This window comes from Talaromyces amestolkiae, assembly GCF_001896365.1.
Source record: "Talaromyces amestolkiae strain CIB chromosome Unknown scaffold4.1, whole genome shotgun sequence".
NCBI classification, from domain to species: domain Eukaryota; kingdom Fungi; phylum Ascomycota; class Eurotiomycetes; order Eurotiales; family Trichocomaceae; genus Talaromyces; species Talaromyces amestolkiae.
Window position 1 is genome coordinate 719823 of NW_024468040.1, and position 26210 is coordinate 746032.

The 26210-nt window shown below is 47.6% G+C and overlaps 11 protein-coding genes across 11 annotated transcripts; 7 read left to right on the plus strand and 4 right to left on the minus strand.

Annotated features, from left to right (window-relative positions):
- Positions 1 to 721: 721 nt before the first annotated feature.
- BHQ10_002826 (uncharacterized protein) lies at positions 722 to 1951 on the minus strand (the record flags this gene model as incomplete). Its single annotated transcript, XM_040875014.1, has 1 exon — positions 722 to 1951. The coding sequence occupies one exon, from the start codon at positions 1949 to 1951 to the stop codon at positions 722 to 724; it is 1230 nt and encodes a 409-aa protein (XP_040731330.1).
- A 1329-nt stretch (positions 1952 to 3280) lies between these two features.
- On the plus strand, positions 3281 to 4493 carry BHQ10_002827 (uncharacterized protein; the record flags this gene model as incomplete). The annotated part of the gene is made up of 4 exons (XM_040875015.1): positions 3281 to 3294; positions 3370 to 3520; positions 3580 to 3936; positions 3990 to 4493. The coding sequence occupies 4 exons, from the start codon at positions 3281 to 3283 to the stop codon at positions 4491 to 4493; spliced, it is 1026 nt and encodes a 341-aa protein (XP_040731331.1).
- A 117-nt stretch (positions 4494 to 4610) lies between these two features.
- BHQ10_002828 (uncharacterized protein) lies at positions 4611 to 5783 on the minus strand (the record flags this gene model as incomplete). The annotated part of the gene is made up of 1 exon (XM_040875016.1): positions 4611 to 5783. One exon carries the CDS (start codon positions 5781 to 5783, stop codon positions 4611 to 4613), a length of 1173 nt encoding a protein of 390 aa, XP_040731332.1.
- A 1030-nt stretch (positions 5784 to 6813) lies between these two features.
- BHQ10_002829 (uncharacterized protein) lies at positions 6814 to 8758 on the plus strand (the record flags this gene model as incomplete). Its single annotated transcript, XM_040875017.1, has 3 exons — positions 6814 to 6853; positions 6903 to 8571; positions 8626 to 8758. 3 exons carry the CDS (start codon positions 6814 to 6816, stop codon positions 8756 to 8758), a joined length of 1842 nt encoding a protein of 613 aa, XP_040731333.1.
- A 1948-nt stretch (positions 8759 to 10706) lies between these two features.
- On the minus strand, positions 10707 to 11676 carry BHQ10_002830 (uncharacterized protein; the record flags this gene model as incomplete). The annotated part of the gene is made up of 2 exons (XM_040875019.1): positions 10707 to 11016; positions 11120 to 11676. The coding sequence occupies 2 exons, from the start codon at positions 11674 to 11676 to the stop codon at positions 10707 to 10709; spliced, it is 867 nt and encodes a 288-aa protein (XP_040731334.1).
- Positions 11677 to 12904: 1228 nt separating this feature from the next.
- On the plus strand, positions 12905 to 15182 carry BHQ10_002831 (uncharacterized protein; the record flags this gene model as incomplete). The annotated part of the gene is made up of 3 exons (XM_040875020.1): positions 12905 to 14124; positions 14189 to 14510; positions 14565 to 15182. 3 exons carry the CDS (start codon positions 12905 to 12907, stop codon positions 15180 to 15182), a joined length of 2160 nt encoding a protein of 719 aa, XP_040731335.1.
- Positions 15183 to 16215: 1033 nt separating this feature from the next.
- BHQ10_002832 (uncharacterized protein) lies at positions 16216 to 17275 on the plus strand (the record flags this gene model as incomplete). The annotated part of the gene is made up of 2 exons (XM_040875021.1): positions 16216 to 16575; positions 16637 to 17275. 2 exons carry the CDS (start codon positions 16216 to 16218, stop codon positions 17273 to 17275), a joined length of 999 nt encoding a protein of 332 aa, XP_040731336.1.
- A 260-nt stretch (positions 17276 to 17535) lies between these two features.
- Positions 17536 to 19281, minus strand: BHQ10_002833 (uncharacterized protein; the record flags this gene model as incomplete). Its single annotated transcript, XM_040875022.1, has 2 exons — positions 17536 to 19167; positions 19219 to 19281. The coding sequence occupies 2 exons, from the start codon at positions 19279 to 19281 to the stop codon at positions 17536 to 17538; spliced, it is 1695 nt and encodes a 564-aa protein (XP_040731337.1).
- A 406-nt stretch (positions 19282 to 19687) lies between these two features.
- On the plus strand, positions 19688 to 21032 carry BHQ10_002834 (uncharacterized protein; the record flags this gene model as incomplete). The annotated part of the gene is made up of 3 exons (XM_040875023.1): positions 19688 to 20174; positions 20232 to 20785; positions 20847 to 21032. 3 exons carry the CDS (start codon positions 19688 to 19690, stop codon positions 21030 to 21032), a joined length of 1227 nt encoding a protein of 408 aa, XP_040731338.1.
- Positions 21033 to 22365: 1333 nt separating this feature from the next.
- BHQ10_002835 (uncharacterized protein) lies at positions 22366 to 23817 on the plus strand (the record flags this gene model as incomplete). The annotated part of the gene is made up of 2 exons (XM_040875024.1): positions 22366 to 22415; positions 22473 to 23817. 2 exons carry the CDS (start codon positions 22366 to 22368, stop codon positions 23815 to 23817), a joined length of 1395 nt encoding a protein of 464 aa, XP_040731339.1.
- A 776-nt stretch (positions 23818 to 24593) lies between these two features.
- BHQ10_002836 (uncharacterized protein) lies at positions 24594 to 26062 on the plus strand (the record flags this gene model as incomplete). Its single annotated transcript, XM_040875025.1, has 5 exons — positions 24594 to 24806; positions 24864 to 25018; positions 25078 to 25205; positions 25260 to 25714; positions 25769 to 26062. The coding sequence occupies 5 exons, from the start codon at positions 24594 to 24596 to the stop codon at positions 26060 to 26062; spliced, it is 1245 nt and encodes a 414-aa protein (XP_040731340.1).
- Between the last annotated feature and the right edge of the window lie 148 nt (positions 26063 to 26210).

A 26210-nucleotide genomic window follows, 5' to 3' on the forward strand; every position in this document is an offset into this window, starting at 1 on the left:
CCTATTTGCGCTGATGACCCAGCTATGTTTTGTGGATATTCGTGAATCTGGAGATTTCTTCTTTGGGTAACAATTTCCTCTTCGGGTCGATTAGGGCTAGGGCTAGGGTAAAAAGCATCACTTATGAGCCTTCTTGATATCATCCGCAATCTTTTCAGCTAGCGCATCTACAATAGAATTGGTACATAAACCAGGTATGCTTAGAATGGATAACTTACCAACGGTCGACTGCGGATGTTTAGGAGACAAAAATGGAAACGCCGAAGCATCCATTACCCTCTGACGCTTCACACCAACAACTTTCTCCTTTGAACCAACGACCGCATCTTTGTCCTTTGCACGATCCGTGGTTCGTATTGAGGAGTTGTATTACGTGTTTATAATATGCCGTTGCGACTTATTGGTCTGCTGGGTGCGTAAGCCAGTTTGGGTTGATGAGGGGTGGGTCAGACATGTTTGCTGAGATGATGTCAATGTTTCCGCGCGATAAAGGTGCGACGAGCGCGAGTCTGATACAGCTTGAAGCCCAACGACAAACCTCCAATCGACCAACGGATTGAAATCGTCCTTCGCTTTACGGGCTAAGTGGAAGCGTAATTACCTCAGAACGAAATACAGTAGTATGTTTGTACCTTCTAGTGGAGCTAAGCGAGTCTTTTAATCGACTTGAAGCTTCTGACACTATTCTCAGAAACCAACCGTCGGTAACAACCAAGTGCCGTTAGTGAACCTGCTTCAACCTCCTCTGAGCAGCCATCCCATATTTATAAAACAACCACTTCTTCCCTGTCGCATGCCCAAACCCAATCCTTTCGTGCGAAAATTTAAAAACAGGATCAAAGCGCGCAATACTGATCCGATCATAAGAAGCAACGGCAGCATCCATGGAAGCATTCCGACAAATCTGCTCCGCCAAATCCCAGCCATCTTTCAGAGCTAGGTTTGCGCCTACAAACTCGTAGGGACTGAGGATGTGATTAGCGTCGCCAATGAATAGGACACCTTTGGGGTTGGAGTCGTCGTGTCGGAAAGCGTATTTCTCTTTAGCTGGGCGGATGAATGCTGTATCTGGTAGGGTGGCCTCCACCACGGTTTTGAAGGGTTCTTGGAACATTGAAGCTGTCTTTAGAGCCTCAGTTTTCAGGGCGTCAAACTCTTCGCTAGTGAAATTGGTTTTAGCTTTTCTTTCCGGCCCGATTGTGCTAACAGCCCAGGCAATTGTATTTTCGTCAAACGGATTGTAGATACAGCAGACACCTTCACCGGAAGACATCTGCAAGACGTAGTCCTTGTCAATAGGCTTGGGTAGCAAACCGGTGAGACGCGAGATTCCACCTATCTGAGTTGCACCGGCATACACGGTCTTCATATTATTAGGTCGAAAGCATGCTCTCATGCTGCTGTCTGCACCGTCAGCTGCCACAAGGAGATCACAGTCTTGTGTTGTGCCATCTGAGATCGTGATTCGAATCTTTCCATCCGGGAGAGATTCGGCTGATGTACATGCCAATCCCCAATGTAAGGTTGTCTTTGTCTCCTCAGCCGTTTGTATGAGAATGCGTTTCAGATTGCCGCGTGTGATCCTTACGGTTGCTGCAGGCAGGTCACCGTATGGACTTGGGTTGATGGACGAAAGCCACTTCCAATTGTCGGACCAGACACGAATGTCGCCGCTGTTGAGTGTTCCATGCTTACACACCTCATCCAATAAGCCTAAATCTCGGATGGCGACCAGGCCGCCGTCTTGGCTGAATCCGTTAATGTTTAGCGTGTATGGGTCTTTTTCAATGGACTTGTCGCGATCATCGCGCTCATACATGATGATCTCGGGATGTTTGAGGGAAGGGTTCCATAGTTTGTTCAACGCAAGAATGAAAGAGAGTGCTGCAAAACTCCCGCCGGCGATGATTATGCGCTTTCCAGCGAGGAACTGGCCTGGCTGTGTCGACATATTAAAAAGACGGCAACGTGTTTACCACGTAAAGGATGTACTGCAAGGTTCGAGTATATAGTAATCACACGACTGAAGTAAAATGCTTCTTGGTGAAAGTATTTATTGTCAAGAACATAATTTATCACTATCACTCAAGTCGGATGGTCGGAGTATCAGGATGCGGAGCATCAATAACCATCCGTCTAGGCTAATTGAAATGGCTCTTCTCAAAATGCCAATTATCATTCTGTTCACAAGAAGAAGAGGAATTAAGCATCTCAATATAGCTTTGGCGGCAATGGGTTCCTATAATTATTTCTTTATCTCTAAGGTTAGCCAAATAGGGATTTGAATGTGGGGAGCACCTCAGACACGTTTTCTATTTCACAAGCATTTAGGCACCGTTAAAGCTATCTGTGATATTTATTGGAGATATGCTTTCGAACTAAGCTGCAGAATTTCTGAAGCTACTGAGTCAATTTACCATAGAGGTAGTCGTTTGTTGATATCTTCAATCATCGTTTGTCCAAATTTACCGCTTGATATCACGCATAAATTCCCTTAGGCGTATGAAAGCATTATCAAGCGATTTCACAAATCCTAGGCATCGTGCAACAGCATTTGAATAATCATCAAACGGCCACACCTCCTTACCCAAACGCCTCGCACAGTAACGGATTGTTCTCTTGCGATGATGACTTCCATGGTCTAACATTAGACTAGAAGATCCTCAAATGACAGTTTAGAACTCTTGTTCTTATATTAGAAAAATACCGAGCATGAAGCAAGCCATCTATATTTTTCGTGTCTCACGGTTATTCGGCTTTGCGACGGACTTCTGTCTTAAAGCCGCGTCGTTCTCAACCCTAAATTAATCCCATAACAGAAAGCCAATGCATATTAAATCAAGACAAGCATAGTGTTAGTAAAGCCAACAAATAATCAAACCTAAAATTATTTTGCGTTAGCTGATTGATATGGACTGGGTAAACTAGATCGACTGACTTTGTATATCGGTCCTATGCCGAAAAGCCGATGACTTTTTACTTTTTGATATGAGATTTTCAATTAAGCGCTGTTCCGTGCAGACAATAATTTTTTGGGTGCTAGCCCAATTGTTCTGTTTATGACTTACTGTGACCAATTTTAGGGTATAAAATGCATCAATCATCCGATGGTTGATTGACTGGAGGTTCAATGAGTCTTTTCAAACTCAAAAGAAAGAAACAGAAAAAGAGCGACAGTAGCAGTCTCTCCGCTACCAATATCGAACCTACTATTGAGCAAAATACTTCGACTACGGTGCAAGACAACCTTCACCATCGAATTATGACGACTCTTCCAAAGATGGAATACGCCCGGTGAGTGCTGATGCCCTCTTTACACGACCGAGACTTGTAAGAACTTCAAGTCATTGCTAATGCCACCAACATCAGACTTGGCAACTCAGGCTTGAAAGTTTCGAAAGTCATCCTCGGATGCATGGGCTTTGGCTCTCCGGAGTGGGCAGGCTGGGTCATGGACGAAGAAAAGTCTCTTCCTCTCATCTACCATGCTTACCAACATGGTATCAATACTTGGGACACGGTTTGTTGACCCACTCAACATTCTCCTCTTTTACAAAGATCCTAACTTTGGATAACCAGGCCGACTGCTACTCCAACGGCGTCTCGGAAATCATCGTCGGAAAAGCGTTGAAGAAATACAACATTCCCCGGCAACGAGTCGTGATCAAGACCAAGCTATACACAGGTGTCGATGACGAGGGTGGCCAGACTCCGATACACCTGGCACAGAACAACGATGGTCCTTGGGTAAACCGCGTGGGTTTGTCACGCAAGAAGATCATGGACGCTGTTGATGAGAGCGTAAAGCGGCTTGGTACATATATCGATGTCTTGTACATCCATCGCCTTGATCGACAGACACCGAGAGAAGAGATCATGCGGGCTTTGAATGATGTTGTGGAGAGTGGGAAAGTGAGGTATATCGGCGCTAGCTCGGTACATTTGACCCTCATAGTCCTTTCGGACCGCTCTTTGTCTAACGTGCACAGATGCGAGCATGGGAATTCCAGGCCCTGCAAAACGTCGCTATCCGAAACAACTGGCATAAATTTATCGTCATGCAAAGCTACTACAGTCTCATTGGCCGTGAGGAAGAGCGTGAGATGATTTCTTACTGCAAGGATGCAGGTATTGGCTTGGTGCCTTGGTCTCCCCTGGCAAGAGGTGTGCTTGCACGTCCCTGGACAACGCGCGACTCCAATCGCGAAACTACCGATCTCGCAATGAAAGCACTCGTTCGCATGCGCGAAAGCGAGGCCGACAAGGCTATTGTAGACCGAGTGGAGAGGATTGCAAACGCCAAGGGTGTTTCTATGGCTCAGGTTGCGATTGCATGGCTTCTACATCATGGCACGTTTCCGGCTTTGGGGCTTAATTCGCCAGAGCGTATTGATGAGGCTGTCGGTGCTTTGCAGGTGAAGTTGACGGAGGAAGAAATCAAGGAACTCGAAGAACCGTATCTTCCCAAAGGTCTCGCTTTGATTGAGATGTAATCTGGTCTGTGTGTCGGGTGACTTTACACAACTGAATCTTAGTCTAGTGATGAAGAATGATCTTTGTAGTCGAGGTGACTATCAAAAATTTATCATATTACCCTTTTATATGTTACATTAAATGAAAAACCCGTTCACACCAAGACCATCCGTCTTTTCTGCCACAAAGGTGGAATATCCCATGTAATTTGCATATCCTTCGACTTTGACCCTTACGCAGGTGTTCTTCCGAGAGCCGTCCGCTTCGCCTTCATTCTTCACCTCTTCAAAAGCTGAACCGATGAATCCTTTGAGCCCTGTGCCCGACGCTGTGAAAATAGAATCAAACTTCCGCTGCTCCCCGATCAACAGATCTCCCTTGGCATAAGCAAGGCTGATTCGCGCAGCTACGGAGCCACCAGTTGGAGACCGATCTATCTGCTGGTTCGCAAAGAAGCAAAGTCCTATTTCAGAATCTGACAGAACATTCTCACGCTTCGTATCATCGACAATAAGAACCGAGTATAAAACGCCCTGTTCGGCGGTTTGTACGTGGCGAGTAAGATATGACAGGTCTGAGTTCTCGTTGACTGTCTTTTTGAGGAGCGCTGTTGCGTGGGATAGTTTTTGAATGTGGTCTTCTGAAATGCCTTGAGGGAAGCCGAGCTCGCTTACACTGATAACACAGTAGTAGGCGCCACCGTAACAAAAGTCCGCGGTGATAGATTCGCGGCCCCCCAATTCTGGCCATCGGTTTTCCTTAGGCAAGTAAATTGTCACCGAGATTCCCGTGGCGAACGACGGCACAGATACGAAGGAGACCGGACGAGACGGATCAGACTTTCCCTTTGACAGCGTCGGAACACTTACGTCAACAACTCCACATGGCACATGAAGCTTAATCGCTGTTGTCTGTGTCTCGGTATCATGTTTTAACAACTTCCTCCTCGGAAATATCTGCTCGTCGTCGCAATCAACCAAAAAACGACCTAGGGCAATCGTGGCATGTCCACACATCGTTGAGAACCCTTCATTATGCATAAAGAGCACGCCAAAATCGGCCTCTCCGACCTTGACTAGTTCTGTCTCTGGACGAAGAATTGCACCATACATATCCCGATGGCCGCGGGGCTCCAACATCAAGAACCGACGATATTGGTCAAAGTTTTCCTTCGCCTGCGCTCGTTGTTCCATCAGAGTTCCGGTCAGTTCTGGGAAGCCGGATAGTATTATTCGTGTTGGTTCCCCCGATGTGTGCATCTCTACACAGGAAATGGAAGTGGACACAAGACCATCGAGGCTGAATGGCATCTTGCAGATGGTTATTCGATGCTGTAAAAGTTCGATGGTGCTCGCGTTAATTTTTTTGGCTTCTAAGCTACCTCTTGAGTCCTGCCAGAGGTCTAGATTGCTTTACGGTTGTAAGTGGAAGATACAATTTCAAGCATAATGTCGGAACAATCTCCGAAGGGGTGCCCCATCGTTATCAGCGCGATGAGTCTCCACTCTAGTCACGAGGCTCCCTGAAATTGAAGCTATTTGTAGACAATGGCCTGAGCAAGCCTAAACATTCATTCCATGCAAATAGTACGTTATATGTTCCTTAGATAGTCTGCTGACTTTATGTTAAACGGACTTCGGAAATAAGGGTCAGGGCCAGGCAGTTTGATGCCTGATTTCCAAGGCATGTAAGCCTATCGAACACGCCAATGACGTCAAATCTCTAATCAGCCGAGGCTCGGATCCCTTACTGTTGGCTGGGTGTCGATTGCATCTTCCGGCGCCTGAATCAACACAATATGATTGAAGAAGTGTGTGCAGATTCAATATAGCGAAAATGACAAAAACAGCCTTGTGCATGGATCTTATATACAAAAGCTCCGTTTCCCCGAAAGTTGCGTCCAAACAGAACGAAAGTCAAAATAACCGCGTAACCATACAATACCGGTCCGGAACGTAATATTACGCAGTCCCCTCAGCCGAGGCAACGGCTCTTGCCCGTTGCAGTTCACCCCGGTTAACTCCAGAATTCCCTCCCGCTGGCCTTTTCCACAACCAGCTACATATAGCCAATACCAGTGGGAGATATTACTGAGAGACGCTCTTGCTTGTGATTTATTCCTGGTGTCGTCCTTTAGCCATTTATTCCCTGTTTAATACCCTTTCGCGCCGTGTTCCTGTTCAGTCGATGGGATGTTTTTGACTTCCGCTCGAAGTCGTCTTCTCTCACCCTCCCTCGGACGTGCTCCCGCTCTACGACTAACTAACAGGACTATTCCCGTATGTCTCTGTTCTTTCTAAGCAATTCATTTGTACTAATATTTTCTTCTAGTCACTAGCCATGGCTCCTCAACGGCGAAAGCAGTCTTCGGTTCCGGAAGGTATGTCAACCCGCTCGAGTTGCTGGCGCATGCGACTGACTTCAAACAGGCTACGTGGAGGACCTCTCCAAAGGCAGAACACTTCGATTCGAAGCCTCCCTCCCTAAACTCCCCGTGCCAACACTCGAAGAAACCGCAAAGCGCTACCTGAAATCCGTGCACCCTCTGCTGTCGACCCCCGAATACGAGCGCACAACCAAGGCCGTGCAAGAGTTCATCAAGCCCGGCGGCCAAGGAGAGACACTTCAAAAGAGACTCATTGCTCGCCGTGACGACCCCAAGATCGATAACTGGCTTATCGAATGGTGGAATTTCGGCGCCTATCTAGGCTACAGAGACCCCGTTGTTCCTTATGTTTCTTATTTTTACTCCTACAAGGATGACCGTAAACGTCGCGGCAACCCCGCCGCCCGTGCTGCAACTGTTACTCTGTCCGCCCTTGAGTTCAAGCGCCAGGTCGATGATGGATCATTGGAGCCCGAGTACTTGCGAAAAATCCCCATGGCGATGAGCTCATATCAGTACATGTTCAACTGCTCACGTATCCCTGCTCAGCCCGCCGACTATCCCCAGAAATTCTCACCAGAAGAGAACCAACACTTTACGGTTGTCCGCAAAAACCAATTCTTCAAAGTTCCCTACGTTGTCAATGGACAAAAGCTCACTAGTGGTGAATTGCAGAAGCAATTCGAGGTGATCTACGAGCGTGCTGAGCACCCCGTCACTCCTGTCGGTGTCTTGACTGCTGCAAACCGTGACCACTGGACTGCTACTCGAGCAAAATTGCTCGAGGTTAGTCCCGCTAATGCCAAGGCACTCAAGGATATTGAGTCCTCTGCTTTCTTGGTCTGTTTAGATGATGCTGCTCCTGTGACCCTTGAAGAGCGAGCACATCAATACTGGCACGGTGATGGATGCAACCGTTGGTACGACAAGCCTCTTCAGTTCATCATCAACGATAACGGTACTGCTGGTTTCATGGGCGAACACAGTATGATGGACGGTACACCAACACAACGTCTCAACGATTACGTGAACAGTCTTATCTTTGGCAACAAGCTTGAATATGACAACACACCAGTCCGATCTACCCTCCCCCCGCCAGCTCCTATCAACTTTGAGCTTAACGTCGAAGTCGAGAAGGCTATCAACGAAGCTCACCAAGAGCACAAATCGCTCATTGCTGCTCATGAGTTGCGCGTCCAAGCGTTCCTGGCCTACGGTAAAGGATTGATCAAGAAGTTCAAATGCAGTCCCGACGCGTATATTCAGATGGTCATTCAGCTTGCCTACTACAAGATGTATGGTATCAACCGACCCACCTATGAATCGGCAACGACCCGCAAGTTCAAAGAAGGTCGAACCGAGGTCATCCGCACTGTGTCCGACGAGAGCACTGCTTTTTGCCGTGCCCACCAAGACCCCAACGTTCCTCGCGAGGAAGTCGTCAAACTGTTCCGCGAGGCTCTCAAAGCGCATACCAAATATACTATGGATKCCAGCGACGGCAAAGGCGTTGACCGCCACTTGTTGGGCTTGAAAAAATTGGTGCAGGAAGGCGAGAAGTTGCCTGAAATTTTCGATGATCCTACCTATGGATACAGCAGTTCTTGGTACCTATCGACCTCTCAGCTCAGTTCCGAGTACTTTAATGGATACGGATGGAGCCAAGTCATCGACGACGGATTCGGTATTGCCTATATGATCAATGAAGACAGGTTAGTCTCTACCCTTATGTGTTAACATGATAATATTACTAATTCGATTCTCAGTCTGCAATTCAACATCGTCTCCAAGAGACTCGGCTGTGAGCGCATGAGCTTCTACCTCAACGAAGCTGCCCTTGAGCTCCGCGACGTGTTGATGCCCGATTTGTTGGCCGAGAAGGAGAAGGCCAAGTTGTAAACTGTATATATTTTTTTCTCTAGACATTTTGTTGTCGTCGTCATATAGACGGATTAAATAAATAGATTTGTATAAATGTTGTATCTTGATTCGTGTAGTATTGTACCCCGGATCAACGGAATTATTTTGATCAACACATGTGGGTACACTAGCTCAGTACGGCTAATGGTACGTATCATTTTCACATGCCAAACGTACCCCTTACATATTGTGGGGTCTTCCGTGAGTCGAAAATGTTCTGTTCATCATGAAGTTCTCCTAGTGTCACCAAGGAACATCAGCCTTGCCATACAAGGGGCTACCTAGGTAGTAAGCATCAGGCGAGACTTGGCCGCAACATAAAACATCAAAAAATAGCTTTGGACCAAACCCAAAAGAAAATCCTCGAGCTGTTGGATGGCTTCGACGACGTTTGAGAATATCGCAATCCATCTGGAGCCGACTAGAAAAATATATTGGGATCTAGATAGACACCACGAGTGTGCCCCATCTTCTTCCAGATGTCCATCCCACTCTGGCGTAGCGCATGGGTACTCAAAGACGACAAAGGGGTTCCCCCGATGAAACTCAGTCCTTCCTGGAAGATGTGATTGGCTTTATCTTTTCATTCTAACGCAGTCTTGCTAGATAAATTTCCAGAGACCGCAGTCACCGTGATCAGTACTGACGGTCTTCAGTGCATTTCCTGACTCCATGTAAAGATAATTGCCATCAGAGGCCTTGATATGTCGAAACCTCATTCATGTACTCCAGTAGTAACACCGACCTAGGAGTAGCAGGAGGGCCCAAGGAACGAGAGGAAACAAATATCGACTTGGAAAAGAAAACGGTACAGATTAAGAGATATAGACGAACCCTTCGTTCTTTTTGGTGCCTATCGTCCACTGACAACCTGCGAGTGGAGGAACGGCTGTGAAAGTAGGAGTCGCTGTTGTCGGCTACGGAACTAAACCATTAAACTGAAGAAGTTTCCCGGAAACTAGCGTAAGCCAATCTGTATCTTGGAACATGGTACTATTTGGCTCCGACTCCAGTCCAGATTCTCGCATGTATAGGTGATTCCTAGATCAAACTTGTCACAACATGATGTCTTTGGTATTTATTCACTATAAGATAGCTTTCTTCGCTTTTCACCATGATCAAAGCTCACAAAAAGAAGATATGAGTAATAAATGGGCTAAAGATAAAGATTTTATCTATTAGTTGCGAATTTGAGCTATGACTCTAACTTGTAAATTTAGGATTAGACAAATTCACCATGTTCCTTCACGTTTTATATGCCTCAGAATTAGGTCAAGTTTGAGTAGTTCCTCCAATTGACGTGCACATAATTTTTTTCTCCTATAGTCTGATTGTCCTACACTATCTAGAGATTAATAAACCAATTTGTACTTCTGGTAAGCGAGTTTGCAGCGCGAGGCTGCGTCAGCTATGTATGACTTATCAAAATCCCTGCCTGCATGGAACCAATAGCTTTTTTTGATTAGAGCTGAATTATAGAATCAGTACTCTTATTTCACAATTTCTCTCTAGGCTGCAGCGTGACATAGTGTAACACCTATGCTACTCATGGATACAATATCCAATCCATTACGTGTCAGACCTACACTGGACTACCACAGCCCCATGGCTGAGGAGTTCGAACAAATCCTTGCCGTTAGAATCGTATTTTCTTTGATGCGAACTGCGGTTCCTTTCTGTCAACAGCCCATATGCGGTTCGGGCAAAGATTGAATGTTAACTATGAGGCGGTTTTCTATATTTTAGAGTTGAGATTAGTACCCATGTTGAATTGAACATCATCCATATCAATCTGTCGTTGTAATGCGTATTGGAATCTTTAGCGGTATATATTGATGTATCAGATTATGTATATGAATTTTATGTCAATCTTGATGAGTGCTCCGCCTAAATGGTCCGATTTTCAAAGCAGTCACTTTCCTTCACCTCAGTCCTCAACAACGTCCTGATCCTTCTGTAAAGTAACAACGAATATATCATCACCATCACGATGAATAGACTCAAAGGGCACGGCCTCCCCAGCCAACATCTTTTCGATGTCCTCCTCTTCCTCCACTGCGTAGGTTGCTCCCTTCACATAGGGCTCAAAGTTCAATCCCGAAGACATAAACCGCTTCGATATCCGCATCACCTGAATCGCCCACACAAAGTCTGAGCAGCCGCTAAATGTCATCTTCTGTGTGCCTGTTCTACTAATCCCGCCGGATATATCAACGTCGACTATACCAGGTACAGATCTAAGATAGAAAAACAAAACGAAAGGTCAGTAATTATATACAATCAGTATATCATTACTTCGGATGAGAGAGGAAAGACGAAAAAATAAACCATTACACATACACCTGCGGCCCCAACTCCACCCCCCATCCCTTCTCTTCCACCATCCCATTCTTTTCATCCCCTTTAATACCCCTCGCAATCGCCAGACCTGTAATCATAAACATGGACCAAGTCCCGGTCAAACTTTTCTTCCGTTTTCTCTCAATCCAAGCCTTCACACACTCGATCTCTAGACTATCCTGGATATACTCCTCATCAGGCTGAATAATCTCCACATCCACAGCGTCGAAACACCAGAACCGCGCTGTAGATTTCTTGAATGCAATACTCAACCCGCCGCCAGCACTGACGAGTCCCATCGCCTGAGGGATGGGGAGCTGTGCAGTTGCTGACGCGGAGACACTAGATTTAGTCGCGGACTGCCAACGGAGGTCTGTGAGGCGGGAAGGGTAGATGGGCATGTATGCGGGCAGAGGGAGAGGGCCCGAGGCGGTGTTTATTGGGGGCGGTAGAGGAACGAGTGATGAGAGGAGGTGGCCTAGCTGGATTGGACCCTTTTGGGTTGGGGTCGATGGAGGGTAATGGTTTTGAGCAAGGGTAAACCAGCATTTTTCCATTTTGGCGCAGGATAAGTGTGGTCATTAAATTGAGATTATATCAGAGATCATCTGGAGTATGATCAACAGGAGTATTGGTGGGTGTCATTCTTTTCGCTGCTTGTTTGGTCGACCATGGGGGTGACGGAAGGGGATAGGGCCTGTGGTAGTTAAGTAGTACGTCCGAGTAACATGTTATTCGAATAAGGCTTTGGTGTTTGTAAGCTGAAACTTGTTAGAGCCCGTGTTTTGGGGAATCTGGTAGATGACTTAACGATGGTTGGCTGTCTAATTATACCCTAGTCAGTATAGTGCAAAGAGTTACCTTATAATAGATTGGCTGGCTGGGTCACCGACCGCAGCGCCAGGGATGGAGGCTTGCATTAGTGCTGTCGTACACTGCCTTCATCCGCGTTCTTTCCCGTTATTGGAGAGTGTCTTACGCTATATTCGGGCCAGGGTTTCCTTCATTGATGAGGAGGCTCGTGTTGGGCAGACTTGGTCTGCCATATGATCCGAACAACTAACCACCGACCTCTTGGATGATTGGATCCTCTCCCATTGCGGACTCGCACATCAACAACACTTACTTAGAATACCTACAAGAACGTCGCTTTCTCTCATCATGGGGTATCCTCCGGTATTCACAGCCGCCAAAACAGGTGACTTGCCAACCCTGCAGAGATTGCTTGATGACGGGGAAACTCCAAATATAACCACCTCCGATGGATGGACACCTTTACACGCTGCATCATACTTCGGAAAAACGAATGTTTTGCCTATACTTCTCGCCCGAGGCGCAAACCTTGAGGCGGAACTCCCTTTCGGATCTCGTCCTCTCCACAAGGCTTGTGAGACCGGGCATATCGATATAATAACACTATTACTTGAATATGGTGCTAAAATTGAGGCCCAAACAAGAACTCATCAAACACCGTTATATATTGCAGCGTATTGTGGCCAACTGGAAGCTGTACGGCTCCTGCTCGATAAAGGGGCGGATCCAAAGGCGTGCACTAAGGATAGATGGACACCTTTACACGCTGCATCATATTACGGAAAAACAAATGTTTTGCCTATACTTCTCGCCCGAGGCGCAGACCTCGAGGCGGAACTCTCCTCTGGATTCCGTCCTCTCCACAAGGCTTGCGAGGCCGGGCATATAGACATAATAAAATTATTGCTTGAATATGGTGCTAAAATTGAGTCCCAAACAAAAACTAATTTAACACCATTATATATTGCGGCAATGTGTGGCCATCCGAAAGCTGTACAGTTCCTGCTCGATAAAGGGGCGAATCTAAAGGCACGCACTAAGGATGGATGGACGCCTTTGCATGCTGCATCATATTATGGGCACACGAGTGTTTTGCCTATACTTCTCACCCAAGGCGCAGATATCGAGGCGGAACTCCCTTTTGGATCCCACCCTCTCCACAAGGCTTGTGAGCGCGGGTATATTGAAATAATAAGGCTTTTACTTGAACACGGAGCTGTGATTGAGGCCCAAGCGAAAAATCACCAAACACCGTTATATACTGCAGCATTTTATGGTCATCCGAAAGCTGTACGGTTCCTGCTCGATAAAGGGGCGGATCTAGAGGCGCGCCATGTGGATGGGTGTACGCCTCTTTACGCTGCTTCACGTGAAAATCATCCAGAGGTGGCACAGCTACTGCTCGAAAAAGGTGCAGACTCTGAGGCCAGCTCTAACACAGGCTATACCCCATTACATGTAGCGGCGGAAAAAGGGTACGAAAAACTGGCGAGGCTCTTGGTTGAGAAGGGCCGGATGAGAGATCTGGACAAAATGACAAAATCTGGAGACACGGCACTACACTTGGCTGCGCGGAATGATCACGCAGAGATAGTGCGGTATCTTCTTGCTCATGGAGCCGACTGTGACATTCCAAATAAGAACGGCTGGGGGCCGCTGCACACCGCAGCTTACAAGGGTCATTCAAGTATCGTTGCGGTGCTCCTGACAGCGTCACAAGGTGACTTGGAATCTCAAATCAGGATGGATGGTTATCGGCCTGTGCATAAGGCTGCTGAGGCCGGTCATGTTGATATCCTTCTCGCTTTGCTCAACGCTGGGGCCAAGATCAACTCAAGAACTACTCTTGGGTTAACACCGCTCCATGTTGCTGTCAAATTTGGCAAGGTGGCAACCGCGAAGGAGTTACTGGAGCATAGAGCCGATGTCCACTCTCAGACTTACGAGGTCGATGGACTCCGGACACCATTACACTTCGCTGTTCAGAATGGGGACCAGCGGATTGTCAGTCTACTCTTAACTTACGGGGCTAATAGCCGGCGTTTGGACAAGGAAGGAACGTCGCCTCTGGCATATGCTGAAGAGTTGAAGGACGAAAAGATGCTTGCCTTATTCAATACCACGGTCGAAACTACGGTCGCGGGCAATGGAGAGGATTTCATTCTCAGCGTTCGCGGTAAAACCATGACAGAGTAGGTGACCATTGCTTCGAAAGTTTCAATTGTGGTTTCGGTGGCTAATATAGAATTACTTTAGGACTTCTTCTACCTCATCGAAGGCCTGGTTTGACAAACTAGATGAGCTACGCAGCGTCCTTCTCCGGCCTCGTGGTACTGTCCACAAGCCTGTACAGTTCGCTGTTTTAGACAGCGGAGTTGAACCTGCCCATCCGAACAAGATGATGATCCACGGCTATCGGGACTTCGTTGATGATTCGGAGGAGTGGAAGGACAACAGCGGACATGGCTCAACCGGAGTGGACCTCATCTGTAAAGTTGTAAAGATGCCAAAGATCTACGTTGCTCGAGTGTTTGAGACTTCGTCTGGCAGCGCGGAAGTTCAAGATCGCATTGCAGAGGTATCTAATCTCCACCAACATTCTCATCGAGACAGGAACTGATCACCCAAACAGGCAATTAAACACGCTCGTACGGAGTGGAAGGTGAACATCATCATCCTAGCATCGGGCTTCAATCGCCCACACGAAAACATGGAGAAAGAAATCCTCGCAGCTTGCGCCGAGGGAATCCTCATTTTCGCAGCCGCCAGCAACAGCGGAAACTCCGATTTCATCACCTTTCCTGCAAATATCCCTGAAGTCATCTGCATGTTTGCGACCGACGCAAACGCAAAGGCCATCACTAGTGGCATCAACCCGTCTCCCAGCCTAAGAGGTAGGCCGAACTTTGCGATTCTTGGACACGATGTAGAATCGCGACCCCGTACAAAGCCACACACTGGAACGTCCATGTCGACGTTCATAGGCGCGGGTATTGCGGGTCTAATTCTGGAATTCTCGCGCCAGAGTATTGTCAGCGATATCATTGGAACAGATTGGAAGCGGTATCTTCAGACTGTCCGTGGGATGTCGGCTATATTTGAACTCATGGCTGAAGGTGGTCATGAGGGTTATCACTGTATAACGCCGTGGAAGATTCGCCCCATTTTCCAAAAGTCCCGGGAGCTTGAGAGGGAGTTCATTGCAAATGCTATCAAACACGCGTTGGAACGCTGCATCAGGGGGTCATAGCTCGTATTTTTCTCTTGTATATAGCCACCCCTTGTTACAATTAAGACTTAGGTTGCCTGCGCGAAAACCGATCAACACAACAGTCATACTATAGCCTCAAAAGGGAGCACCTAGCCTAAAGCTATCAGCGCTAAGGCAGCTATAATTGACTAAGGAGAGAGGTACACATTCCTATCGGTCCCCATCTTCTACCACATTGTCCACCCAGTAGAGCGGGGGCTTTGGGGAGAAAGGGGCGTCCCCCAATGAAGCTCAACCCTTCTTAAAATTTACACTGCACAATACCTTCCGCGACTCGCCATCCTCCACGCAGTCCTCATCAACAGTAGCATTAATCAGCCCTGTACCTGAATCAACCAACCGTGATTCCATGAGTATAAATCGACATACCGTCATCTTGAAGAAATATCATCGGAAGAGGAATGGCCCTTACACAAGGATATGCTAGGCTTTGGTTATGAACCTTAATAAAATCATATCAAGTTTAATTTTCCCATTTCCACTATGTATGGCCTACTTAGCAACTTTAAAAACAGAACGACATGCTCAAAGCCTTTTCGTGGATCGACAGGTCGACCGATTCAAAACGGAGCTGCTGCGATCGGGTCATAGTCATGTATGTAGTAATAAGGCACACGGAGATATTGGAGATAGACATCTTTGAGGGGGGGGGAGAGCTGGGCTGTTTCTTCGGACCCTAAGGGTTAGTAGCCGCATGCAGCCACTTTGTTACAACAGTCACATGATACCCCGCATTAAGGACCGGCATCCATATCCGTCATCAAGCAAACAGTTAACGTTTCTTTTCTTTGATTGTTTTATTATTTCCGTACTCTGTGACTATTTTTTGACATAAACTCCTCACGGCATCCTGCACAGGTAGTCTCAGATGGCTCCAGACCTCAACTCTCTCCCGCCCTCCAGGTCTTCCACTTCTTCCCCGCTCCATGCACGCAACAACTGGCCATCAACAGCTGAAGCTCACAACTCCTCTTCACGATCGTCAAGTGTTGCACCTTCAGCCACAGCAACCATGAATCCAAACCTCAATCCAGCCTCTTCAGGGTCAAATGACTTGTCCCACCGCTCGTCTCTTAGTGGACATCGCAGCTCGCCTCAGAGCACCAGACCTTCTATCTCGGAGGGTCGTCGACGCTCGCACTTGAACTTGAATGACTCGCCGTCTGCTCTTGCTAGTGCAGTTAATGCAGCTGGTGGAGGCATAGAGCATTACGAACATCGCTCGCCTTCGTTCAGCAACTACTTTCGTACCGCCAGCCCATCGAGTTTGGGTGGCAGTCCGATCATTGCAACTGGGGACCCGCACCATCAGCGTGCCCCGTCTTTGGGAGAGTTGCATCAGGAACTCGAGCAAGAGCAAGAAGCACAAGTTGTATGCCACTCACTTCAGTTTTCCCCTTGTTGAGAGATACATAGCTGATTTGGGTCTGTAGAACCGCCTCCTCCAAATGATCCGCCAACAACAACTCCAACTCCACCAACTCCAGCTCCAGCAACAGCAAGGAGGCCAGCAGCCCTCCTCCGCTATCATCGACGACAATCACAATAACAACAACAACAGCAATCTCACCCCCAGCTCCGAGCGCTCTCATCATCAATTTCCGACCCTCCCTCCCCTCCCGACTCCAGGTATCTCTCGCTCATCCACGGTCCATTCACACTCCCACTCCCCTTTCTCAACTCGTCGAGGATCCCGCGGCTCCGAAACTGCTGCACCTGCTTATCTGCAATCTTTCTCTGCTGCTGCTACGCCTGGAGAGTCGGTGTTCGATTTGAACGATTTGGTTGATCGAGATAGACAGCACGACACCTCTGTTGCACCAGCTCGTCGCAGTAGTCTGGATGATAGCGCTTATTATCAGGCGCAGGTCGACAGCCTCAATCGCGACAATAGGATGTTGAGGGCGAGGATTAGAGTGCTTGAGAGGCAGATCGCGGAGTTGCATTCTTCTGCTGCCGCTGCTGGAGGTGGAGGTGGTGCTGCGGCGGATACTGAGACTGCTACTGCTGCTGTGACAGGCGATGGAGCTACTCATGACGAACCTGCGGCGGAGAAGAACGTTTCGGGCTGAGGCTCAATGAGTAAAATGGATGAAGCGAACGAAAGGATTACAATTGGATATCTCCCTAGGAGCTAGCTATAATGGCTAGACATAAAAGTCAACTCGACACATGCACATATTCTCCCAAGAATATGATTAAACGAGTAAGTTGCTCATTCCTTGCTAGATTACTACCGCCTTTACTGACATTTTATTGACAAAGTCACAGACATGATGATACAAGCGCTTACATAACTTAGAATGCATCCTAACCAATTAATACAATTACCTTAAGAAGGAACACCTTCATACTCCCAACCCTGGCTAACCCTCTTCCGCCTTGAAATCCTCCGATTAGAATTACACTTGACAAAAAGCGTCGACGCCGTAATCACCAGAATGATAATCGCAGCAATGGTCGGGACGAGAATTATCCTTCTGGCGACGCTATCTGAGTCGCCGACGTAAAGACAAGTCGCATTCGCGCCGCCCATCACCCAGCAGTATTGAACATCGATTGAGTTCAAATTTATCCAGACGGGTTCGTCAACCGTAGTAGTGGTGGTGTTGCTGGTTGATAGGATTGTGTTGTAGAGAAATGTGTTTTCCAGACCGGTACGCGGTACGTCAAAGACAGAACCGGTGGAGCAGACGTTGGAAGAGTCGGAGAAGGATTGTTTGTTGTCGGAGATAATCCATGTATACGGGTTGTTGTCGACGCGGCATGCAGCGCGATACGCATTTGAGCAGTTTCCGGCTCGCCAATGTCCGTTGGAGGTGGGATCTAGCATTGCGCAGCGGAGGACATCGCTGTTGACTGGAATCTGTTCGTAGCCGGGTAGGCTGCTCGCGTTCCGAGGCTCGCCCATTGCCCACGACCACATTGAAGAGATGGACATGTTGCGATAGGGATCGACTTCGATGTTTGCTGTTTGGCCGCCTAATGTTTGGTTGATAATAGGTGATATGCCGCAGCCTGTGTAATTTTGCAATAGAAGCGCGGCAGAGGACGATGTATTTGCAGTTGTTCCATCAAGAGTAGACAGCGCCCAGGAATTGTTCATATTCTTGAGACTTGTCGTCTGCGAGCTATAGAAGCAGCCAGACTGCAATCCATTACCATCAGACGTAGTGGACACACCGATAACATCTTCTATGTAATCTGCCGGGAAAATATATGGATCATCGCCAGATGCATTGTACCCTTGCAGTTGAGGATCAATACTGCCCCGTCCTAGTATAAAACGCTTTGCAAGCTTGTTGATCAAATAAGCCTGACAAGGCCATCCATCCGGTGTGCTAAGGATATTATCGGCATTGGTAGTCGTGGTGAAGTACTTCTGTAACACCGTTGTCCTCGAGCTGGTCCCGTGGTACCAGGAACCATTGAGATTGCTGCGCTCTTCTGCAAGTTCTGGCGGGGTATATATCAATCCATAGAGGGCGTTATTTGCGATGTTCCCTAGAAGATGCGATGTCGGAGGAAGTTCTACACCTGACAGCACAGAAGCAGGTTGATCTGGATTGCTGGAGTCCGCCGCTGCATGTACGTTGAACACGACAAATAGAAGCGTAGAGTCTATATCCGCGCTGCTAGACTGTATATAGCTGCGCAAGACATCCATGATGGTCGTCAAATCAAATGAGCCGGAACAGGTATAATTCCCAAGCTTGTACGGTGACTCGTCGTCAAGCGTCGTCGTGGAGGGAATCGATATCGGACAGAGCAGCCATTGCTGATTGGAATTAGACCAGTAGACATCGATGATGAATCGGCGATATCCAATGGTCAAAAGATCCGACAGACACAAAGATCCGCCGTCTCCGAGGTATTGGTTGTCACCAAAGCATGCTGCGGTCAGTGCGATGGAAGGCTGCGTCACGTAGTTGATCGGGACTTGCGACGAGACATCTCGTTGACTCTGTAGATGACGATTAGTTTTTCAAGTTGCAATCCTAGGTGCATAGCATACCAGCAAATCAACCCAGAATGTGCTGTTGAGCAGAGAAAAGTCCGACGTATAGCTGCCAGACATGAGAGCTTGTACTATGAACGCGAAGCTAGGGTATTCAAGGTTCGCCGCGTGAGATCATCTCACGAGAGCGGGCGCTTGGACGCGCGTCATACAATAACGATTGGTGTTAGTAGTGGAGTTAAATAGAAAGAAATTCTCCATTCTACCATGAACGGCAGGAAGAGCTATGGAGAGATACTAAGAAGGAATTTGTGACGGAGGTGGGATCGCATGTCATCACGTCGCGCTTTACCCGTTTTGTCGATGTGTCTGATAATCTGGCCTCTTCGGGCCAAATAATTTGTGGCATCTTCAACTATTACACTCACGAACAGCACCTCGCCAAATCTTGGATCTCTAAGGGATCGCCGACATAACCGATCGCACAATCCCAGTTTCCAAACGACAGCACAGCTGATACTACAAAATGAACGCTCCGCCCGGGATGTCGCCGCAGCAGATGGCGGCATTTCAGCAACACATGCAACAACAAGTTGCCGCTGAAGCAGCCAAACGAGGAATGACACCGGAAGCTTTTGTCAAAATGCAGCGAGAACAAGTCGCTGCCGAGGCAGCCAAACATGGGTTGACTCCAGAACAATATGTCCAGGGATTAAGGATGCGGGCACTACAACAGCGCGCCGCCGCTCAACAAGCCGCACAGGCGCAAGCACAGCAGCAAGGCCAGCCAGGGCAACCAGCACAGCCAGGACAACCACAACAGCAGCCTTCACAGGGAGCACCTGGACAGCCACCACAAGTACCGGTTCAGCAACAGGTTCAGAAGCAGGTCAATGTCAACCCCAACAACCCCCCAGACCCAAAAGCCGTCGCATTGGCAAAATGGTTGCGGACGCAGGATCTAAAGACACGCACATGTATCTTGGATGGGCAACGAAAGGATATGTTTAAAGGTATCATCAATTGCTTCTGCTTCTCACGAGTACATGACTGACGGAAGTGCGATCTAGTGAAACGCGCTATTCGAGCCATTGAATCTCCGGCGTACGCAAAAGCCGCCGCCAAAAGCAAAGGACTCCTACCCCCCGTCACAGACCGCGCATCCGCAGAAAATGTCTTCAAGCTCCTTCCTCTATCACTACTAGCATTGAGAGTTACCAAACAAGATCCACACGCAGGCCACAATCACGGCAAGACCAAGCGAGTAAAGGGACTGTGGACCGTCAAGATCGAGCAACACCAAGAGACAGATCCCATGATGCATTACGTCTTTTTATATGAAGGTTCTCAATGGAAACAAAAGGCGATGGCTGTCGGTGTCGTGCTCGCTATCTTTGCCGTTGTGTTGTTCCCGCTGTGGCCTATTGTGTTGCGTCAGGGCGTCTGGTATCTAAGTGTCGGTATGATGGGCTTGTTGGCAGCATTCTTTGCTATGGCGATCTTTCGGCTTATTCTGTTCTGTGTTACTGTGTTTGTGGTCCCTCCTGGTCTCTGGCTCTTCCCGAACTTGTTCGAGGATGTTGGGTTCTTTGACAGTTTCAAGCCCCTGTGGGGCTGGCAAGAGGTATGTTTTACCATTTACGACACTTCGCTATTCAATGCTAACCACATGTTCTGTCGTCTAGAAGAAAAAGAAGAAAGTCAAATCGGCCAAGAAAGGCAAGTCTGCTGCGGCCGATGCMCCAGCCGCATCTGAGAAAGCCGAAGCTACAACGACAACTGTAACTCCTGCTGTTCCTTCCGCTGCTCCCGCGACTGATGACTCCAAGCGTGTTCTTGCGGCGAGTGTGGAGGATGCTGAAGAAGAGTAGACAATCCTATTCAGTCGATATGTATTTCATCTCGCAAAAGGTGCATGTTGCTTTTCCATAGCAAGGAATATTTCTCGTTTCAACCCAAGTGCGTTTTCATGTATGTCTTGTTTCATCCTTTATGTGTCCTCATTTTGTACAAGCGGTAGGGTATGATTAGGGCGTTGCTTTTTAAGGTTGCAATGCATCATTAAATAACAGGGAATTAAGGTGACAAAAGCCCATAAAATAGCTGAGAGACCTAATACAGGATATTAATACATAGACTTATAGTGTAAGGATCTGACATGGGAACGCAATATGGATTCTGAGGGGAACAAGAGTAGGAAACAAAAAGTCTGCTCATTTCCAGAATGAACTGATGGGCAGGATGGGCTCCTTATAAGCTCCAATCTGCATATTCGTGATCTGTCTGTCGGTATAGCTGTCAATATGACTACCAAAGAATATTCAGCCAATCAACCAGTAGCGCAGGAACCCAACGTCAGGGAGTGAATGTGAATGTATTTCAAAAAGCTAGACAGATCTAGATCCATGAAAAGTACATCATTAGCTACATGGATGGTTACAGCCACCATAGATCTTAACGGAAAGAGGTCAGGGAGAAAACGTACGACATAGGAACTAACAAGGCGTGAGCTGGAGAGAAGAATTATCTACATGGAGAGCAAGCCGATATTTATGCGTGCGGTTCGGTTCGGAACATGCTTCTTTGACGCAGCATGCCTCCAAATTGGTACAAAGAACACTAATCAAACAATCCAACAAAGTAAACAGGAAAAGCCTCCGTGAAGCTATTCTCAGGACGTGAAATTCATAGTGTGAAGGTACTCAAGCCAATGTTCTACTGGGTAGTTGTACGACGAAAAACTTAAGTAGAGGTGTTGAACCAACAGATATAGACGAGTTCTAGGGGAGATAGGCTATCGAATCATTAAGCTCGCTCCTAAATTGCCAGACGCGTAACCAGTTCCGATCCTACCCAATGAAGATCATATAAAACCGAGTATCATAAACTCAATCTAATCTTTAGATCAGTTTGCTACGTAATTAAGGGGAAACGCTTGACATGTGGAGAGCCACTTGTGGGGAGTGTGCCGTTAGGGCTAGATTAAAGCTTTAGAAGCATCATGTTGGTGCACGTGGGCACTAAGAGGGTAAATAAGAGGTGAGATATTAATCGAATTGAATACGAGTGGGTAAACCCAGCTGTTGTTTTTAACTTGTTTAATACGAAGTTCTAGGTGGATTTTCAGTATATATAGGGAAGACACCACCTGCAGAAAATAAAGATGTAAAGATTATCTTGTATTGTCGAGGAAAGGTTTTCCAAATGGCCGTCCTATCCCGTCTACTTCTCCCCACTGCTATCGCAGCACTAGGGTATGTATCTGAATAGCCTTAAAACCCCTACTTAGAACCCTTACTGAGAATGCACAGAGTTTCCGGCTCCCCAGTTAGCCGCTCCTCCTGCGAAAGCATCGAAGATGGCTATACCTGCTTCACCGACGTCTCCCGTAACTGGGGCATGTACTCACCTTACTTCAGCCTGGAATCAGAATCCACAATCTGTTCGGAGGTCCCCTCCGGCTGCGACGTGACCTTTGTGCAGAGTCTAMCCCGCCACGGCGCCCGATACCCAACAGCCAGCAAAAACACGGCCTACGCGAAACTTATTGATGCTATTCAGACCAACGCCACGAAATTGGAGGGTGATTACACGTTCTTGAAGACGTACAACTATTCCTGGCCTGCAGCTACGTTGACACCATTTGGTACAAACGAGTTGTATCAGGCTGGTATCAAGTTCTATGACCGCTACGAGTCCCTTGCACGCGACATTGTCCCGTTTGTGCGAGCATCCAGCTCGGCTCGAGTCGTCGCTTCCGGCGAAGCGTGGAATTCGGGGTTCCAGGCTACTAAGGACGCTGACCGACACGCAGACAAAAGTCAAGCTGCGCCTGTAATAAACGTTGTGCTTGAGGAAGGAGCTACATTCAATAATACTCTGGACCACAGTCGCTGCACGAACTTTGAGAATAGTGATCTCGCAGATGACGTCCAAGCTGGGTTCGCGGCTATCTTCGTCCCGAAGATTTTGACTCGCGTGCAAGCGCATCTGCATGGAGTCACGCTCACATCAACGGATATCATCTATCTAATGGACATGTGCGCTTTCGACACCGTGGCCCGCACGAGTGACGCCAGCGAACTGTCCCCCTTTTGTGATCTGTTTACGGAGTCCGAATGGAAGGAATACAACTACTACCAATCTCTAGGCAAATACTACGGTTACAGTGCCGGGAACCCTCTGGGCCCAGCACAGGGTATTGGTTTCACCAACGAGTTGATTGCGCGTTTGACAGGCATACCGGTGCAGGACGAGACGAGCACGAATCATACACTCGATTCTTCGGCTACCACATTCCCGCTTAATGCGACGTTGTATGCAGACTTTTCGCATGACGATGGTTTGGAACCTATCTTCGCGGCTATGGGGCTGTTCAATGGGACGAGTCCGCTGTCCGAGACGAAAGTTGAGAGTATTGAGCAGACAAATGGGTTTTCGGCGGCTTGGACGGTCCCTTTTGCGGCGAGGATGTATGTTGAGTTGATGACTTGTGAAGGTGAGAAGGAGCCGTTGGTCAGGGTGTTGGTGAATGATAGGGTTATTCCGCTGTATGGGTGTGAGCATGATAGCTTGGGGCGGTGTACTTTGGATGATTTTGTGGATGGGTTGAGTTTTGCGAGGGAAAATGGTAATTGGGCTAGTTGTTTTAACTGAGTGCCCAGGTGAGAAAATGAACATTGAGTTGTGTTGTCAGTTACTACGATTAAACACGTTCAATGATATATAAATATAGTGGAAGAACTTGACTGATATAATGAAAAGTACCTACCTAAGCTAGAGATAACCACAAACAGAGTTAGAACTCAGAAGATACGGAAATTGTCTAATTTGAGTACCTGATATCACGACTTCTTTTGGCTACATAGTCCCCGGGGCTGATTTGATACCCCTCAAACCATTGGGAAGTACGGCTCTGTAGCTATATGTGGTAAAGCACATGCGATCAATTGGCTGTTGAGGTAGATGCCGATATTCTCCCTCATCATATGACTGCTATTCGCGGGGTTGGCTCGGGTTTTGGAGAGGGACCATAGGCGCGAGGTCATTGCAGTTGATGAGTGCATTTCAAACAGACATGGGGTCTCACAGTTTTCCACCTGCTTGATTTCTCCTTGAAGTAGCCTCCAGCGGGACCTTTGGATGTCGTGGTGACGGTAATGGCGACACAGAAAGTAGGCCGTGAGGAGGCCTAGGTCTAAAGACAAGACCAATAAGGATAGTAAACAAGAGCTACTAAACCCGAGTGGAGAAAATACAAAAGCCTCAGAAGCCGAGAGCTCCATAATGCAACCCCATAGACTGACGTATTGTTCCACTTCAATGCGGAGAAAACTATAGGTCTGCGGCTTTTGAAGAGCCCATAAGAAGGACAAGACAGTCCCAAAACCTAAAGCTCTCTATCACCCGCAATATACGGATTGAGTATACAAATGCAAATGGCTGACAAACTCAATAATCACTCCGCGCAACTTCTTGTGCGCCTTCCTCCCGCTGCCGGCTTGGAGAGCTTGCCACCTGTGTACACACTTGCAAATGCGCAGGATGAGCGAGCTAAAACGCTGCTACTTCTCCTCGAGAAGGGCCATGCAACTGTTGCGCCCCTGCGTGAGCCGAAGTTGATTCTTCATAGCCATCTTCCTCATGTACTTTGACCCCCATACTTTCAATGTACTGTCGGTCTATGTGTTAATGGTATATAGCTCCTAGGGTCCGCTTATTTTCTAGGAGCTTCTGCGCAACAGCTAGAAGAGCTTTATGCTCATGAAATCACTACTCTGAAAGAGATCGATGATACTTTTATTACAGGAGATGCGATTCGCAAGGAGAATTGGAGGGAGTTCCTCGGTCAAAAGTCGTATGTGATATCCGCCAGTGCCACCGTTTGCTATAAAAAATGACTGATCATTGGAATAGATATACAGTGGCTTATGTACAGTATTTCGATAAGGAGATCGAACGCAACAACGGAGACTGGAAGAAGGTTCTCAAGGATTATCTTTTTCCTGGACCGGAGCCGCTCATCAATGGCTTCAGCGGTGGTCGTACGTTCCCAAGTTCTCGCATTGCAAGCCACATTATGCTCACTCGATAATTAGTTGGCCACCCGTTTATTCACCTTGCCTATGCATGGGAGCTTCATGCTCCTACAGTCGCCTCCGAGGCGCTGTCTCTGGGTTGCACCGAGATAATTGAAGCTCATGGTATACTAGACAACTATCCTCCGGATACCTCCACCTATAAGACGTCCAGTCTGGGTGACGTTATCAAGAGGGTGCATGACGACAAACGGTTCGACAACCTCTTCGAATATCAGGGAATTACGAACGTAGAGGATCTGATGAGGAACCGTTTCGAAGCTGTGCTGGAGCATTGGAATGCGTGGGAAGTGACTGATCCGCTGGCTCAGTTGGAGAATTGTTGCGACGTTTCAGCTCTACTCGCAATCGCGACTGGGGACAGGGAAAGGAAGTATGACTTTTATCTCATCCACACGATGACTGTTGCGCATGCGCTCCGCGTCTTGTGGGAACTGTTCCCGGAGAACCAGCGAGTCTGCATTCTCAGACAATATGCACTTTTCGTGATCATTAACTACATATGTCAGCTTAAGCCGCAGGTGGACTTTGGTCTGATCGAGCAGATAGAGTCTGTGAAGTTGCAGGAGGCGGACACCTGGGATTCTCTAGTCTCTAAGGCGCTCCAGCATAAGTGGATGAAAGACTCTCATTTCTTCAAGGTCTTCCGGGCGCTAAAAGCGTTCGATGAGACGTATGGATCAAAGATGGGCTTTTATCAGAAAGCATCGGCAAAGTTTCTGACTGAATTTGAAGGATGGGAGGGATTTGGGCAGGGCGTTGAGGGCTTCTTGCCCAGTCGCGACGGATATATCCCAGAGTAAGGTTGACTGCTTTTTTCGTTTCAGAAGTAGCAAGAAACATTTTGTTTTCTTTTTTTCGAGGTCATCGGATGGATCAAACATTGAATCATTCTCGTAGCAAACCCTGGGCATCAATCCATGTGTTGGAAATGCAATAGGATCCAAATCT